At 38.2% G+C, this 19,228-nt stretch overlaps 1 protein-coding gene across 1 annotated transcript in view; it reads right to left on the bottom strand.

Moving 5' to 3' along the window:
* Positions 1-19,003, bottom strand: part of Tacr3 (tachykinin receptor 3) — a 78,964-nt gene extending 59,961 nt beyond the window's left edge. Inside the window, exon 1 of the mRNA XM_051185459.1 lies at positions 18,495-19,003. Within this exon, the coding sequence (XP_051041416.1) occupies positions 18,495-19,003 (509 nt within the window). The remainder of the gene's footprint in view (positions 1-18,494) is intronic.
* Between the last annotated feature and the right edge of the window lie 225 nt (positions 19,004-19,228).

The raw sequence follows: 19,228 nt of genomic DNA on the forward strand, positions 1-19,228 counted from the left end.
ATATAAACAAAAAACAAAAACAAAAACCACAAAGCTACACACCAACATTTATTATGAAATTAGCCACAAAGCCCTAATATAAATTCCAATTTTCATGACTCTTTCCCTCTCCCTTCCCCTCCCCTTCTCTCTGACAGAGACATGTTCCGTCAAAAAACAGTATTCTCAGAAATCAACTGTGCCTATGTATATACACCACGTGTTTGTGTGTTTTTCAGGGTCAAATCCAGAGTTTATTCATGTTTAGTGTAAGTTATAACACTTAGGAAGACTCCCAACTCCTAAGACTTGTATAATAATAATAATAATAATAATAATAATAATAATAATAATAATAATAATAACTCTCAGTAGCTTAGGAAGGGTCTGCCTGCCTGAGTTATTTAGAAAACCCCTTTATCTTTTCTTCTTCCTCTTTTCTGTATAGGATGCTTTCCCTAAAACTTGGGGCTTTCCCTGACGCCTTCGACAATTTGGGCTTCATCACTGTTTCTATAAAGCTTTGCGTTTGTGGGCATTGGGTCTGACAGCCATACCAGCTTACATGGCATGGCTGTTTTTTCTCTCCCTTTCATTACCCTTTGGGCAATTGCCAAAATTTTACAGCTTGACTGCCCTGCAGTTTTTCTTTTAAACCCTCACAAAATTACCCTTGTGGTTCCATTTGAGCACACTTTAAATTCCTTTACTAATGAAGCTAAGACCCTAAGATGGGACCCCAACTTTCTCTGTAGTATGTGCATCCCAGTGAATTTCTATACGGTTAGAATTGCTGTTCTGAGTCTGTGGAGATTCACTTTGGATTTCACATTTCACTGTCAGCTGTGTTTTTATGCACCTGTGAAGTATTTCTTTAAACTAATGAGAAACAGACTTGCTAGGCTCTGTCATGAAACTGCCTCGCACAAATGCATCTATCTCACAACCAGTCAGAAGCTCTCATTGCATTTACAGAGCTTGGTTTTGTTTTTGCTGCTTGTACCTTCTCCAGAGTCCTGTTTGCACAGGAGGTCAGTGTTAATGAGAAAGTGTCAATCCCCTAGCAGGAGTTCCCAAGTGAAAACTGATTAATACTAATAATATTTGAGCTTATACTTTATTGAAAAATCAATCAATTTGATCTAAACTAACCTTTGAACCTATGAACACATCAAACACAGGAAACATATCCAGTGGAATTCAAAATACAGAACTTTAAAATATAAAATGATTTCTGGAAATCAGTATGGCAATTCCTCAGGAAAATGAGAATCAGTCCACCTCAAGATCCAGCAATTCCACTCTTAGGCATATACCCAAAAGATGCCCATTCATACAACAAGGACATCTGTTCAACAATGTTCATAGCATTATTTGTAATAGCCAGAACCTGGAAGCAACCTAGATGCCCCTCAACTGAAGAATGGATAAAGAAAATGTGGGGTATTTATAGGTGGAATACTACTCAGCAGAAAAACAAAACAAAACGAAACAAAAACAAAACACAACAATGGAATCTTGAAATTCCCAGGCAAATGGATGGAACTGGAAGAAACCATTCTGAGTGAGGTAACCCAGTCACAAAAAGGCAAACATGGTATGACTCACTCATATATGGATTTTTAAACATAGAGCAAAGGTTTACCAGCCTACAATCCATACAACTAGAGAAGCTAGGAAACAAGGAGGACACTAAGAGAGACATATATTATCCTCTGGAGAAGGGTAAAGGGACAAGATCTCCTGAGCAAGTTGGGAGCATGGGGGAGGGGAGAGGGAGTTAGGAGAAAGAGAATGGGAATAGAGGAGGAGAGAGGAAGACATGAGGGAACAGGAAAATTGAGTCAGGGACCAATAGATGAGAGCAAGAAAAGAGATACCATAATAGAGGGAGCCATTATAAGTTTAAAGAGAAATCGGGCATTAGGAAAATGTTCAAAGATCTACAAGGATGACCCCCAACTAACAATCTAAGCAATGGTGAAGAGGCTACCTTAAATGCCCTTACTTCATAATGAGATTGATGACTACCTTATATGCCATCATAGAGTCTTCATCCAGTAGCTGATGGAAACAGAAGCAGAGATTCACAGCTAAACACTGAGCTGAACTTCTGGAATCCAGTTGCAGAGAGTGAGGAGTGATGATCAAAGGGGTCTAGAACACACTGAAGAAACCCACACAAACAGCTGACCTGAACAAGGGGGAGCTTTCCCAGACTGACAGCAGGGAAACCCGGCATAGGACCGACCCAGACCCCATGAATGTGGGTCTCAGTCAGGAGGCCTGAGCAGTCTATGGGACCTTTGACAGCTGAACCAGTGCAGGAATGGGACTTGGGGAGCCCATCCCCCATGCAGGGACACTCCCTTAGCCTAGAGATGGGGGAGGGCCTAGGCCCTACTCCAAATGACTTGACAGATTTTTATGATCCCTCCTGGAAGGCCTCACCCTCCCTGGGGAGTGGATGGGGAATGAGATGGGGAGGGGGCGCTGGGAGGATGGGAGAGAGAGGGAACTGAGATCCATATGTAAAAAAATAATAAAGTATTTAAAGAAAGAAAGAAAGCATAAACAAAAACAGAAGATAAGGGGGAGCTCATGGACCCCAGAGTGATAGCTTAGAAACCAGCATAGGACTGACCCAGACTCCCTGAATGTGGGTATCAGTTAGGAGGCCTAGGAAGTCCATGGGGCCTCTAGTAGTGGATCTATTTGTCTCTAGTATATGAATGGACTTTGGCAGCCCATTCCACATAGGGGGATACTCTCTCAGCCTAGACACATGGGGGGGAGGGCCTAGACCCTACTCCAAATGATATGATAGAGTTTGAAGATCTCCCATGGAAGGGATGGGATGTGGTTTTGGGGTGCGTGGAAGGATGGATGGAAAGGGAATAGGATTGACATGTAAAGCAAACTTGTTTCTAATGTAAAATTTAAAAAAGGCCAATATAATTTCTTTAATCTCATAGTCTACAGAATCTTAAACTTATAACATGTTTAATGATAAAATTCTGTACATTTCCCTACTATAAGAACAATGCAAGAATGTTCATTTGTATTACGTTTATTGAACATTGTGCTTGTGGAGCAGAAAATCACAGATAAGGATTGGCAGTCAGGTATACTCAAAGGAAAAAGTAATATCTCTCTTCTCACAAAATAATACTTTTAATGATGCAAATAAATCTACGAAAGTCTCTACCTAAAGCTAATTAGTGAGTTCATGAAGGATCAATTGAGAAAATATCAACAGTATTTATATACTGCCAATAAACAATGTGAAACAAAAACTCAATATTATTTCACAAGCCAAAAACATTCACACATTAATCTAACAAAACATACAGGATCTATTTCCTTGAAATATATAAAATACTGTCTTAAAACATCTTGAATATGCTGAAGAGAGACATGGTCTGGAAAATTTAGCATGATGAATGTTAACGATCTCCAAATTGACCTACAGATTTAATGCAAGTATTGTAACGTAGGAGCTTGTTGCAACAGTATGAGCTCATTCTGAAATTTATATGAAATGACAAAAAAATATAATGGAGAAAGAAGTGCAAACAAGATTGGAGTCACACTTTCAGATTTAAGACCTAGGCTATGCTGCAGTAATCAAGACTGTGGATTTGGTACAGACAAAGATCAATGAAACAAAATCAAGTGTCCAGAAATAGACCTCCAAAAATATGGCTCATTGATTTTTGGCAAAGGTGGAAAGGCAATTAAATGGAAAAATGGTAGTCTTTTCACCAAATGTTTTGAAACAATTGGGAATTCATATATAAAAAATACTGACTTTGATCTCAACCTTGTATTTAAAAAAATCTAACTGAAAGAGAATCATATATCTGAATATAAAACATAAAGTTAAATTAAAGTTAAATGCAAGTTAAATTAAAGAAATTCTCAGATAAAGAAGACTGCTAGAATTTGCTCAAATATACCCACCTTAGATAAATGTTGAAAGATGTTCTTTAGGCTGAAAGAAAGTAACATCAAATTTTATCTCAATTCCATATGAACTAAAAAAAAAATATAAACTCATGTAGACTAGTGGATTGAAATAAAAAAAAATGGATAGACACCATAATAAAATTGAAATAAATTAGTAAAAGTAAAAGAACCACTGACTACACTAATATCAGACCAAATAACCAGTAAGACAAATTGCAAATTTAGACCAGTTATGAAAGATCTGAAAGAAAACTTTTAAAATGGCATTTAAGATAATCTTTAAAAAACAACACCTAAGATAAAAATTAATAAAGAAGAAATGCAGGGCTCATTTAGTTAGGTTACAAAGCATTGCTGAAAATAACTGAAACATAAGAAATGAATATGGACCAATAGGCCCAATATTCTTCAACTGACAACGTCCTCCAAATTTCTCAGAACATGTAACACTATCCTTGTAAATGCCCCCCTCCTCTGAGTCCAATTCCTTATAAAGGCTCACCCTAATGTCACATAGGAATTCACAGGTTTTAGATGAAAAAAAAATCTTAAAAAGGAAGAAAATTTTAGAAGACTTGTTACAAATTCCATTTAAAGAGAAGATGGTTCAGAGAGTGTTAGTAGCATAGGAACAGACATGAGGACGGATGGCCCACAAGATTAAAGCTCTTATTTTAGTCAATTGACACTTGACGAAGGTCTCAGATGCCTGTAGCAGCTCTCTTTATAGTTTCTTAAAGTTAGGAAGCCATAGGTGCCCCACGCGGACTAGATGGACAAACTCTGGAACAGCTGCACAATGGGATGCAATAAAGAAGAAATGTGATTATACCATTAGATAATACCAGAAATGTTTTAGTGGGCAAAAATACACAGTATCAAAGATTGCATACTGAATGTTCATGCTAATGTGACCTTTACATCAGAAGGCAAAGTGACAGGGATGGAAAAGTCACAACTAGGGTTTAGGAGAAGGCAAGGGTGTTCCTTTGTGATGATGGAAATATTTCATGAAATAATGGCGACGAGCTTATTCATGCATTAAACAGCCTAGATTTTTGCATCAATCAAAGTAAATTTTGACTGGACTTTTTTTTTTTTTTTTTTTTTTTTTTTTTTTTTGGTGTGGGTACTTTAGATAGTGTCTTGTTATACAGCAGAGTTGTCTTCAAACTCAATATAGCCATTGCTGACCTGGGAATCATGGTCCTTCTACCTTATCCTCCTGATCTCTGTGATTAAAAGTGTAAGCTACCATGTTAGGTGAGTTTAGTGAATTTAAGTTAAAAATAAAATAATTTGAAGTTATAAGCTGCCTCAAAGGGTGTACAAAGCAAACTTAGAAGCAAATTGGCAGTCTTCAATGAGTAGCAAATAGAAGCACATAGCAAGGTAAAAAAACTAGTTAACATAAAAAGCATTTATACATTATGAGCAGTCAGCTTGTTATGAGATGATGATGGTATGTGTGGGACAATTTTGTTAATTTTAAAATGCCATATTTATTTTTCTCTAAAACTAATAAGTCAATAGTTTAAACATAGCTATAGAAAAATTAGTGGAAAATACTACACAATGCATCATTACTTATCTTCATGGTGCGATTTCAAAAGTATGTAGAAATGGATACACATAACCTACCTCTGTTGTTAGGGTCATGTGTAAAGGCAAAGTCAGTGTCATTGCTTGATATTCTAGAAGTAAACTGGTAACAGAATGAATAAAAGGAAAACATGAGCTTTCGGTTTCTTATAAAATTGTGGGAAATATTCTATTGAGAATAAAAAGTTATATTTGCTTTGGTGTCGCATGCCTTTAATCCCAGCACTTGGGAGGCAGAGACAGGCTGATCTCTGTTGAGTTTGAGGCCAGCCTGGTCTACAGAGCTAGTTCCAAGACAGGTTCCAAAGCAATACAGAGAAAACCTGTCTCAAAAAACCAAAACCAAATAAATAAATAAATAAATAAATAAATAAATAAATAAATAATTTGCCTTCATATTAAACATATGTTTTTGAAAGAAAGAATTGTATACATAAGTAAATAAAAGTATTCCTGGTGCACAAAAGGATCTTGTGAACACATCCCCCATGGAGGGATACTGCCTTAACTTAGGGACAGAAGAGAAGTCCTAGTCCCTACTTCAAATGATCTGTCAGATCTACATGACCCCAACTGGATGGCATTGCCCTACATATGGAATTGGGGTGGGGGGATGGGAAGGGAGGGTGGTCAGGGTGCATGTGAGAGGGCAGAGAGGGTAAAAGGGAGGGAGGGAGAGGGAACTGGGATCAACATGTAAAATAATAAATTAAATAAGAAAAGTATTAAAAAAATTACAATTAACACCCCCCCCAAAAAAACGTAAATAAAAGTCCTTTCAGTCACTCTCAATCTCCATACAGGCTCAGAGTAGATTCAGACCAGAAATCCAGATAGGTCTCTCAGATCAGCTTTTCTGCCTACTTATCAGTCATCTAATTTACCAAGTGCCTGGAAACAACAGAGTGTAGAGTCTGACCCAGAATCACAGGACATCCTAGAGATTCCAGGGAGATATGCACAGACTTCTGATGATTGGAAGAGAGGATCGTCTAAGCCTACAGAACCTTTATACTAGGTTGGAAGTTGCACTTCTGTCTAAAACCCAATCTTCATCAAAAAAGTCATGGAGAATCTATGGATATGTGGGAATAACTCAGCATAATAAAGGAAACATATAACAGGCCCATAGATAGCATCATGCTGATGAAGAAAAACTCAGAAAATCAGAAAATAGTGTGGGATGTCCACTCTTAATTAATGTAGTCCTTGATGTCACACCTGGGGGATTAAGGTAAGTGAAGGGGATGAAAGGGAAAATAAGGAAAAGAAGACAAATTATCCTATTTTCAGAGTATATAATCTCAATATAAATGTCCCAAAGGCTCCACCAGAAAACTCCCACAGCTGACAAACACTTTCAACAAAGTACCAGGGCATAAAATTAACACTCAAAGATCAGTAGCCTCCCTATATACAAATGACAAACATATCAAGTAATAAATCAGAGAAACAATCCCTTTCACAGTAGTCTCAATAATATCTTGGAATAATCCTAAGGGAGTAAAAGACTTTTATAATAAAAATCTTAAAACACTAAATAAAGGTATTGAACAATTTACCAGAAGATTGAAAAACCTTTTAGTGTTTGTGGATTAGTAAGATTAAAATTATGAAAATAGTTATCCTGATGGGAGATGCCATTATGTATATATGTTTCTCATACTGATTAATGAATAAAGCACTGTTGGCCAATAGGAAAGGAAGATAGGCGGGACTAGGAGACAAGGAGGAAATAGGGAGAAGTAAGGAGGAGTCAGGATGGAGAGCCTGGAGAGAACGGAACCGCCATTCCTCCACTCTCGGTAAGACCACGTGGAAATACATAGAAATGGGTAATAATTAAGACAGAGCTAGCCGATAAGAAATTAGCACCTAGCCAACAGCATAATATCAAATACAGAGTCTCTGTGTATTATTTGGGGCTGGCGCGGCAGCGGGACAAGAGTGGCGGCAGGAGGAAAAAACCTGTACTCCTTACATTATCCTATCGATTTTGGGAGCCCATTCCACATAGAAGGACACTCCCTCAGCCTAGACACATGGGGGAGGGCCTGCTCTCTGCCTCAAATGATATGACAGACTTTGAAGTCTCCCCATGGAAGGCCTCACCCTCCCTGGGGAGCAGAAAGGGGATGGGATGGAGGTTGGTAGGGAGGAAGCAGGGGGGGGGGGCAGGAAGGTGCAGAAACTGGGATTGATATGTAAAACAAGCTTGTTTCGAATTTAAATTATATATATATATATGAAACTAGTTATCCTACCAAAACCAATTTACAAATTCAGTGCAATCCCCATTAAAATTCTAAAAACAATTGTTTTTCACAGAAATTGAGATAATGTTCTTAAAGCTAATTGGGAAGAAAACAAAAAAGATATCCAAAACTTCTCTGAAAATCAAAGAATTCCCAAAGATATCACCATCCCTGATTCTGAGTTATACCACAGAGCTATAGTAATAGAAACAGCATGGTACTGACATAAAACAGATGATTTTGACATAGAACCTATGAAGACCCAATTTTGACAAAGAAGCCAATACTACACAATTGGGAAAAGAGATACTGGTCAAATTGGATAGGTACATGTAGAAGAATGAAGTACTTTCATATCTATCATCTATACAAACTCAGATCAAGGACCTTAACATAAGAACTGATACCCTTAACTTGATAGAGAAGAAAGTAGTGGATGTATTTTATCTTGTAGGAATAAGAATGGGATTTCTGCTTAGAACCCTGGTAGCCCAGGTGTGATGGTCTGAAAGAAAATAGCTCTTAATAGGAGCAGCACTATTAGGAGATATAGCCTTGTTGGAGTAGGTGTGGTTTTGTTGCAAGAAGTGTGTCACTGTGAAGGCAGCCTTTGTAGTCTCGTATGTGCTCAAGATACTATCCAGAGTCTCAGACCATTTCCTATTGCCTGCAAGATGTAGGACTTTCAGCTACTTCTCCAGCACCATGTCTGCCTATGTGCCACCATGATCCACCAGAATGATAATGGACTAAACCTCTGAAACTATAAACAAGCCACCCCAATTAAATATTTTCCTTTGTAAGAATTGCTGTGGTCATGGTGTCTCTTCATAGCAATGGAAACCCTAAGACACCAAGCATTGGAAAAAAATTGACAAATGGGACTATTTGAAACCAAACTGCTTCTCTACAGCAGAGAAAACCATCATTCAAGCGAGGAAACAGCCTCATACTGGAAACATATCTTTATTGCCAACAAATATGGCACATGGTCAGTACCTTGACTGTACAAAACTAGAAGACTAAATGTCATGGAAACAACCTGACAACATTTAAAACACAAGCAAGCAAGCAAGCAAGCAAACAACAGCAACAGAACAGGACATAAATCTAAACAGAGTTCTCAAAAGATGAAATTCAGATGGCTGAGAAACATTTTTAAAAAATTTTTTTTTTAAAAATGTTCAGTATATTTAGCCATCAGGGAAATGCAAATTAAAATTACTTTGAGATTTCCACTTTATTCCAACCAGGTGAAAATCATCACAGAGATCATCAACTGGTGAACATGTAAATATTAAAAGTTGGTAAGTTGTTTATCCGTAAATGGGACAATGGATGAAAAAAGTGTAAGAGCAAGAGGTTGTAGATAAGAGTGTACTGTTTCAGTATGCAATAGGGCAGATAGCACAGATAAACTATCTGTTCTTGTAAAGCTTCTGTTATTTGTATCTGCTCTCTTGATTTGTAGGGACTCAGTGGAATTTAAAGCCCTTGACTACACCATTTACATTTCAATTGTTTAAAAGAGTTTCTTCATTACTTTATTTGGCTTTCATGTTACGATATATGATTTAGAGTTGTTGCAGTAGAAGATGAATGCATTCTGCTTTATTATGAAGTTGGTGTATGTGGTGAGATAGCTTGAGATAGCCTACCACCAAACGCCATGATGTGTTTGTTCTCTAAGTCTCACAGGGTGGTAGAGGAACACTGAATCCTGAAAAGGTGTCCTTTCATCCACACACATAGCTTACATACACTACACTAGTAAATACTAATTACGTTGATGAAGAGGTTTAAAGGGAATGCTATCGAGGAACACAAAATTAAATTAGTATAAGAAATTTGGATATTCTTGATGATTTTGTTGCATTTATATTCTTGGGCCTAAGACAGAAAACTTGAACTAAATTTCAACTTAGAAGTTTTTATTTCTACAATGATTTTCACTTCTAGATGACCCAGTATTTATTTTCCTTTGTAGTGATTTTTCATGAGAGCTGCATTATTGAGATTTTGGCTTAGAAAAATTTTCTAATGTGGATTTTTATTGAAGTCCATTGTTATTCTTGGGGGCTGAAGAGATGGTTGAACAGTTAACAGCAATCAGAATAAAGGTAATATCACTGAAATAGGTATAAGAATGCTATCTTTGCTGTATATTAGTCAGTTTTTGATCTTTTTTTTTTGGGGGGGGGGTTTGGCCAGGCTCTCATAATACAGCTCAGGCAGTCCTGGAACTCATCACAACAATCATATTTCAACTTTTCAAGTGCTGAGATTGTAGGTATAAGCCAACCTTCGTGGCTTTCTGTTAGTTTTATAGTTAAAAAGTGAAACTCAGTTCTAGTCTTCACTGATTTAATTATTCTTAAAGCTGCTGGTTTTCTTTTTATGATTTTTTATTTAAATTAGAAACCATCATGTTTTACATGTCAATCCCAGTTCCCTTTCCCTCCTCTCCCCCCCCCCCCACTGACCTCTTATCCCACCCCTTTCTGCTCCCCAGGGAGGGTGAGGCCTTCCATACAGGATCTTCAAAGTCTGTTATATCATTTGGAGGAGGGCCTAGGCCCTCCCCCATGTGTCTAGGATGAGAGAGTATTCTTTTATGTGGAATGGGCTCCCAAAGACCATTTGTACACTAGGGATAAATATTGATACACTACCAGAGGCCCCATAGACTTCCCAGTCCTAACTGACACTCACATTCATGGGGTCTGGTTCAGTCCCATGCTGCATTCCCAGCTGTCAGTCTGGGGTCCATGAGCTCCTCCTTGTTGAGGTCAAAGCTGCTGTTTTTCTATGTTTAAGCTCTTATCATGCTCATAGCTGAACCTGCTTTCATTATACCTACAAGGCTGTTAGAGAAAATTGACTAAATAGCTTATGAATGAAATTTAAATTATAAAGTTTGAGAAGTTATTTTATTTTATTTTTTATTTTTTGGTGGGGGTGACATTTGCAATGCCACCTGGAGGAAGTACACATTTGATGAGAATTGGAAGAGAATTTCAAACAGGAAAACTATGATCAAAGGTTTTGTTGAATATGAAGGAAAATCTGAAAGTGTGAAACAGAGTAGGTATTTTCAATCACAGACTGAGAACATCTTATCCTTTCCACTATCAGTGAGGATCACTGCAGGACCCGAGTCACAGTACAAGAAACACAACTTCTCATCTATTTTCAAAGAATCATTCTGGGCTATCACGTGAGAGACCCGCTAGTCTAGTGGAATGAACAAAAAGACATGGGGGTGACTTATACCAGGGGAATGGAGGAAAATATAATTGATGTGAGCTATTTCAGAATTGGGTGACTCCTTGTATTATTTATTGAAATGGGGCAAAGGACTGGAAGAAAGGTAATATGTGGGATATAAGGATGTCTTCAGACCTTCAGACACAATGTAAGTTATTCAATTGAACACATATAGCCTGAACATAAAGAATGTTTGGGAATGGGATTTTAAGTCTGTGAATCAAGTGTTTTGTAAGTTTTACATCAGATATACTCATTATCTATACAAATAAAAATTAAAGCAAAATTTAGTAAGAAACATTCCTATATATATTATAATGCCAAAATTGTATTGCATATCCAATGAAACAGCAGATTTATTTAAAGATGATACAACAGTGTGATATTTTTTATAGTAATTAAATGAAAAAATTCACAAATATACATAATACAATATTTGTTTACATTGTGTAAAGAGGTGCCACTGTGGTTGGTTTAATAAAGAGCTGACTGGCCAAACGCTAGGCAGGAGAAAACGGGCCGCACTTTTGGGCAAAGAGGGGAACTTGGGGTGAATTTAGGGGCATGAGAGACACCAGCAAGACACTAAAGAAGTCAGACATACTATACACAGGAGAGGCAACTGAGTCATGTGGCAGAATGTAGATAACATTAACAGGTTAATTTATAATAACTAGTTGGGGAGCGTAAGCTAAGGCCAAGCTTTCATAATTAATAATAAGTCTCCATGGTGTTATTTGTTAGCTGGTAGCCCAAAGGTAAGTCCAACTGCACAGTGTGAAAGTGGATGCATCCGGATGACAGACAGGGACTGGAGTGAACAGGGTCTGGAAAGCTTTGTCCATGCATGAAAGCTTTGATATTTTTTTCCTGCTATGTTCAAACTGAAGGCAAGACAAATATTACCAGAGTAAACAGTGTTTTGTCTTTCTTGCACTTTACCCTTGGGTCAGATGAGATCACATAAAACTGTTCAGACATAGGGCAAATACCTTGAGAAGTTTTTTTCACTGTGTTTTTCTTAGTGCTGGTCCTTTATCCAGTCAGATAAATGCTAGTTAAAATTTGTAGAGAACATATTTTTCTATTCATGACAATTTTGTTCAAAGATACTGTCTTTTTTAACCATTCAATGCATTCCTCAAAAGTAAGTATCTGAGTTTCTTCAGAAGACATGGCATATAGTGTGTACAGTCAATTTAAGCCATGCTACTAGTTTATTTCCCTTTCTGTATGGCAATCCATAAGCTTACAGACTTAGAAAAATTAAAAAAAAAAAGCCTTAGAATGAGGCTGAGTGACATAGAATATTTGACAATAAATTTTCCTAAGTGATCAAGATCCTTTATCCCAATAGCCATGCTACATTATCCCAGTCATGCCTTGTGTTACAGGGATGGAAGAAATAAAAATATGCAGATATGTAGGCATGTGTGTGTAAACACCCAGTATTCTCCACTCTCCTTTTTAAACTAATTTTAATTTGCCTATATACATTTTCATGGTATCTGTTTGCCACTTATAATCTGAAGAAAATAGTTTTCAATATAAAACAAACAAAATGAAATTCCACATTGTTTCTAAGTGATAAATATAAGACCCTGTCTAGATTAGGTAACTTGAGGACAAACAAGAAAATAAAGGAAGAAGAAAAATGGATTCAGTATTTGGAATTGAGCCTAAAATGCAATTGTTACATGCAAGTGGAGTTTCAGAAATGCAGCCAGGGAGGATGGACAGGCCAGATAAGCCAGAGACTGGAGAGGCCTGCAGGCAGAAGTCCCTAAATGAATCCTGCTCAATGATCAGAGAACGGATATGCTTGCTGGAATTGATCAGATGGTTCTTTGACTAGAAATAGGGAAAGAAATCAGGTTTGAGTGGCCTAATGAGAAAATAGTTGGTAAGGAAATGGAAATCTTGAATATAAACAATGGATACATTTGATGCTTGATAGTTTTATTTCTTCTTTTGTAAATGTTCTATTTCTCTCTTTTCTTTTCTCAGGTTATATTGGTATAATGGGCTATATATTAAGGGTTTGGTTTGTAAAGCCATGCCTATTAGAAGGCAACAATTTGACCAATGCCTCAGTGGTACCTATTTACTACAGGTTATTTGGGGGCTTATCCTACTTACTGTTGGTGTATTCTTGGCATCAGCTGGAGTTTTCCCATTATATAACACACCACTGTTTGTAACTTAGTTGTGCTGACCTTACATATTAATCTAATGAGTAAATATGCACTTATTGCTTTCATTATGTATGTACTCATGATTAATTTAATAAGAACTGGCCCTGACAGCGCTCATGAGATGGCTTAGCAGCAGGTGGCTACTGAGTTCAATTCCCAGAACCAAGAGATTCAGTGCCTCTGGCCTCTGTGGACACATACATGTCTGTATATGTATGTGTCACACACATGTGCACACACATGCACAATACACTTAAAAATAAAATAAATAAAGCAATTGAATTTGAGAAAGAATAGAAGAGAGCAAGAGAAGAGATAGCTTAATAAAGGGAGCCATTATAAGTTTAAAGAGAAATCTGGCACTAGGGCAATGTCTACAAGGATGACTCCAGCTAATAATCTAAGCAATAGTGGAGAGGCTATCTTTAATGTCCTTCCCCTATAATGAGATTAATGACTACCTTAAATGCCATCCTGGAGTCTTCATCCAGTAGCTGATGGAAGCAGAAGTAGACACCCACAGCTAAACACTGAGCTGTACTTCTGAAATCCAGTTGCCAAGAGGGGGAAGTGATGAGCAAAAGGGTCAAACAAAGCTGGTGAAACCCACAGAAACATATGACCTGAACAAGGGAGAGCTCATGGACCCCAGACAGACAGCTGGGACTGACCCAGACACCCCTGAATGTGGGTGTCAGTTAGGAGGTCTGGGAAGTCTATGGAGCCTCTGGTAGTGGATCAGCATTTATCTCCAGTATACAAATGGACTTTGGGAGCCCATTCCTCACAGAAGGATACTCTCTCAGCCTAGACACACTGGGAAGAGCCTAGGCCCTTCCCCAAATGATATAACAGACTTTGATGATCCCCCTTGGAAGGCCTTACCCTCCCTAGGGAACAGAAGAGGGATGGGATGGGAAGCTAGTAGGGGGCATGGGAGGATGGGAGGGAGAGGGAACTGGGATTGATATATAAAATAAGATTGTTTCTAATTTAAATGAAAAGAATGGAAAAAAGATAAAATAGCTTTGTAACAGAACTTTTACCATTATAGATATAGATATTATAGCTAAATAATTTTTAGATAGAAATGGATTTTTAAGCTTTTAAAAAAGAACTACAAGAGAGCCAAAAGTTTATGGTATTTCCTGAAAGTAATATTTCCCCAAACATAGCATTATTATTATTTTGTTAATAATTCAATGATATCAAGTGATTGATCTTATGTTGGCATCAGCAAATTCATCTTATGGACTACGTAATGTGACATGTATAACTGGAATAAAGATAAAGAACTGTAACTGTATAAAAAGTTGGTTATCCCCAAGAATAGAGCAAAATTGGCTCAGGGATCTCAACTCCAATAGGTAAAAGGATTTCTAGAAACATTTACAAAATCATTATACCTATTTTATTTTTAGCAATAATGTGACATTTATCATAGTTTTAGAGTCAGCTTTAAGATCAACTCTTCACTATTTCCTATATTGTAGGTTTCTATTTGTTCAGTTTAATCTTAGAAACACCCCCAAATACTTCATGAAGAGAGCAAGTAAGTTCATTTTTCACTTGTTTGGATAAACACTATTTCTTGGTTCATCTAGCAATTCTTTCAATAATTATGAATTTCAGTATGTGTCTAAATCTAAAGAAAGTAAGTTATCATTTGTTGTGACTTTGTTTTTGGACAGTTACATAAAACATATGAAATTATCTTCCCAAGATTTATCAGGAAGAAAAAGCAAATCGAATTTTAGAAAGTTATTTGAATATTCAGCTCAAACTTGGTTGTGTACCCGGTGATAATCCTTTACTAGATTAAAAAAAAAACTTGCCAGAATGTCTAATTTCATCTCAAAATACAGGCATAGAAAATGGAAGGAAACATTTATTTCCTATATCTCCCTAAATCAAATACTGTATGCAACTACTGAACAGAAGACACATTTTAGTGTATTAACTCTTCTCTTAGTAATTGTCTACCATCTACACTCTCAACTGAAACTCAGGTAACAAAGAACTTGTTACATGTTTTCATGCAACATGTGTGGTATAAATAAGTGCTAGATTCTAGCAGTCCTAAAGGCAGCCTCAGTCAAACCAATACTACGGGTTTCACAGCTAACTACTAGGCATCATAACTTCAAGGCTTGGAGATGCACCAGTTCTGGTCAGACTGAAGTAGTTTAAGTCTTTTCTTCTCAGCATGATCTTGGAAAGGTTTGGCATCTTAAAAATGTGTTACAGACAAATATTTTATTTCAGAAAGACAAATTCGGAGAGAATGGTAGAGAAATACAACTAGGTAGTGGCCAGCAATTCTACCTTGCATTTGGGGCCTGGGTATCAAGATGGCAATGATGATAGGGAAGTGATTTTCTAGGCAGCAACCAGGCTGTCAGGAATTTTTAATAATGTAGTAAGCACCACACTTCAGTAGAAAGCTAAAACCTGTGATCTCACATTCTAGTCTTTGGTGGACTTATTTACAGAGTGGAAACATAAAGCAATCAATTCTACTAGCACAGAATGGGTTTCAAAAAGACACAATGCTTTTTATTGAATAAATGTGTGACTGTTTCTGTCAATTGCTCATTAAGGGAATAACCCTTCTCAAGCCCTGAGTCTTCTAGGTGTCACAGGAGGCTTGCAAACATTCGCACAGCTGATGGAAGTGCAGATGCCTATGTCAAACTTGTTCTCCTTCCACACTCGGGGGAGCTTTTAATTTAGGTAAAGAAGCAGATTGAAATGAGTGTGCTTTCCATTCAGAATGGGGTCCTATAAGCCAGTTTATGTTATATTAGGATAGAGAACATTTACCATGAAACAACCAGTGTTTCAGTTATATCAGGGCACTCCCCCCTTTCACATTACCTTACGATGCTGTCATTCACAAAAGCATTGAGCCACAGACACAGCTATCCTGGGGTGCACAAAGCCTGAGGGCTACTGGTGGGACCCACCTGGTGGCATGTTCTTTTATTAACGAGAACCGATGGCAGATTATTTAATTTTATGGTTAATTTAATAAAGCATTCACTATTCAAGCAACTATGCATTCTGTGAAAAGAATGTGTAGTTAGCAATGATGGCGGCTAAGTGCTACAGTGTGTCCATGTAACTGTAACCTGAGAACTCATGATGCTCTTGCCCCCTCAAAAAGACTAATTTTGCAAAGTTTATCTTATGACAGGGTTGCAAACACCACAGGGTCAGCTCTCCCAGTCTGTGTTTGATAAGATATCATTGCTGAAAGGGTCCGTGGAGTGGCAAAAGAGAATTTTAATCTGTTGTACTCTTTGATCTAAAAATTATCTCAAATAGGGTTTTTTCCACATCTATATTTTTAAGGCAAATTTATCTGCTCAAATAAGTGTACTCTTTTAAATAAAAATTTAAACAAAAGAGAGTCACAGTGCATGAAGTAAGCATTCTGCAATTTCATAACAAGCTGTATGCTGTGTTTTGTTTAGAGTCAGTTTTACGATGTTTCTTATAAAATAAGCGAAAAAGAATAAATATAAAGTCATATTATTTAAAACCATTCAATATAATGAAATAGCTTTGCATCATCAGTAGAGATAATGCCAAAGCCATCCAAGAAATGTTGATTAAATAAAACTGGAAATATAAAGTCCTTCCTTCTCAGAAACCAATTTTACACACACTAGAATTTCCATCAAATTATGTGTTGCCTTGCTAGCACTTGAAGAAGATTGTACTAATTCTGTGGCATTAAATGCCACCACCTCTTCCCCCATCACAGCATTCAAAACTCAAACATGAGAAATTCGTCTAAGAAGAAACCAAGAACAGCAGGTAAACCTAAAGAAACATTCACTTCTGCCTCTGTGAAGAAAGCTTAAGGGGATTCACTTTTCCAAACTGAGGTCACTGTTTGCACTCACTTTTGTCTCCAGCAGAAATGTGTGGAAGATCAGAGATGGAGGGGAGGGGGATGATACAGGACTGAAGACCTTTAAAAAGTGCTTTTGTGCATTAGTTTATCCTAGTTAGACACATCCATCCATCCCTCCTTCAGTTTAGTATTGTGTGGCATGACGTAAGAAATGGTCTGCAGCTTTACACTATTAAAACCTCTTTGTTCATATTTCAAGAAATCAAATATTTTTCTCATTATGATAGCTGAGTGTTGTAATAACTAGCATTCATTTAGTCCTTTTGTTTAATAATGAGCTTGTTAATGTAAGAAAGCAGTCTTGAGACTGCTAAAACAGACATTAAGCCTAGGCAAGTGTCAATCACTAAGCCAATGCAGTATCATCTGGCTGTGAGCTGTTCATCTTCATTGTAAAGTCGGATTTAAGTGTAACCACTAACAGAGAAGGGTTCATCCATGTTTCCACAAGACTGTGCACTTCCTAATGTTCTATAAGAGAAAGCTAATGCATGAGGAATTTGTAAAAACTTAAATATAGTAACAAATACTTGAGGTTTAATAAGCTTTCAGAATTTTCACCTTAGATGAAGAACCTCTCTCTCTCTCTCTCTCTCTCTCTCTCTCTCTCTCTCTCTCTCTCTCTCTCTCTCGCAAAGAGCTATAAAGTAATGCATCTTATTTTGTAACCACTTATTCTTTGGATGTAATGTTTTATGTGTTCTGAAAATTCGTTATGCCCTTCCAGGCACACGGATCTCCCTTGGGTTACTAGACGTTAAATGTAACCAGGAACATCATAGAAAAAAACAAGACGTTTTAGCCAAAAGCTTGCTACCTCTGTTAGACCTGGAAGAGAGGTTAGGAGAGTGCTGGCTTTGGGCCAGGTATAGAGATCAGAGAATGAGTAAGACCAGGATTCCAGAGAAACATGGTGGCAGGGGCATGGGAGACTCATTGTAGTGTGCTTTTTTTTTTTTTTTTTTTTTTTTTTTTTTTCTAGCATAGTGGCTGACCAACAGAAAAGAAAGGAAAAAAAAAAAAAAAAAAAAAAGAAGGCACAACAATTAATTTTCCATGGGATACACATTCTAAGCAATTCATTCTAGTTGATTGCCTATTTGGAATGAGACATCTTCACAGTAGTCATTTGTCTCCTGCTGTCCCTCTACATGCCCTATTCCAGAGAGATGGGGCTGGAGAGGTAACGGTGGGAGCAGACCCACTTGGGTCGTCGTTTCTTTTTAGCCATACCGACTGCTTGCCCCATTTTGCTCTCCTCGCCCTGGCCCGCCTCCCCCAGCTCTCCTGCCTCCCTCTCCTCACCTGTCCACTGCAATGGCTGTCATAGAGTAGATGCTGGCAAACACCGCTGTGATGGGAAAGAAGTTCTGGAAGCGGCAGTAGTTGGCGCCAAAGTACCACTCGCTGTGAAGAGCATAGATGAAATTGACCAAGGTGTTGAAGGCTGCCATGGAGGCGTCGGAGAAAGCCAGGTTTACCAGGAAATAGTTGGTGACAGTCCTCATGCGCTTGTGGGCCAGGATGATCCAGATAACGATGAGGTTCCCAAAGACTGCCACAGCCACTACCAAGCCATAGGCCAGTGACCACAGTGCGATCCGCCAGGACGGCTGCACGAACTGGTTCGTGAGATTGGCCCGGGCCTGGGAAGGTGCCTGGGATGCCATCGGCAGCCCCAGAGCTGAGGAGAAGTTGCCAGCCTGGAGCGCAAGCCACTCAGTGACTCCCAACGCAGCGCTCAGGTTCTCTGCGTGGGTCCCCACTCCGGTCGTCCCGTCGGTCCAGCTCTCCGCGGAGGGGACTGAGGCCATGGCTGGCGTTTGCAGCCAGGGACCTGCCACCCTCCGGCCAGCAGCGGGAGCCGGTTCCCCTGAAGTGCTCCAACCCCTGGACACGGTGGTCTTGGGTACTGCCTGGTAGCGGGTAGGGAAGGTACCGGTTCCTGGGATTCTGGGATGGGGCAGAGGATGTGGAGCAGAAGCCACACTTAGTCCTGAGAGTTTGCGACTCTGCGGGGCAGGGAAGAACCAGAGAGA

Source organism: Phodopus roborovskii, unplaced genomic scaffold, assembly GCF_943737965.1.
Source record: "Phodopus roborovskii unplaced genomic scaffold, PHOROB, whole genome shotgun sequence".
In the NCBI taxonomy this organism is placed as follows: domain Eukaryota; kingdom Metazoa; phylum Chordata; class Mammalia; order Rodentia; family Cricetidae; genus Phodopus; species Phodopus roborovskii.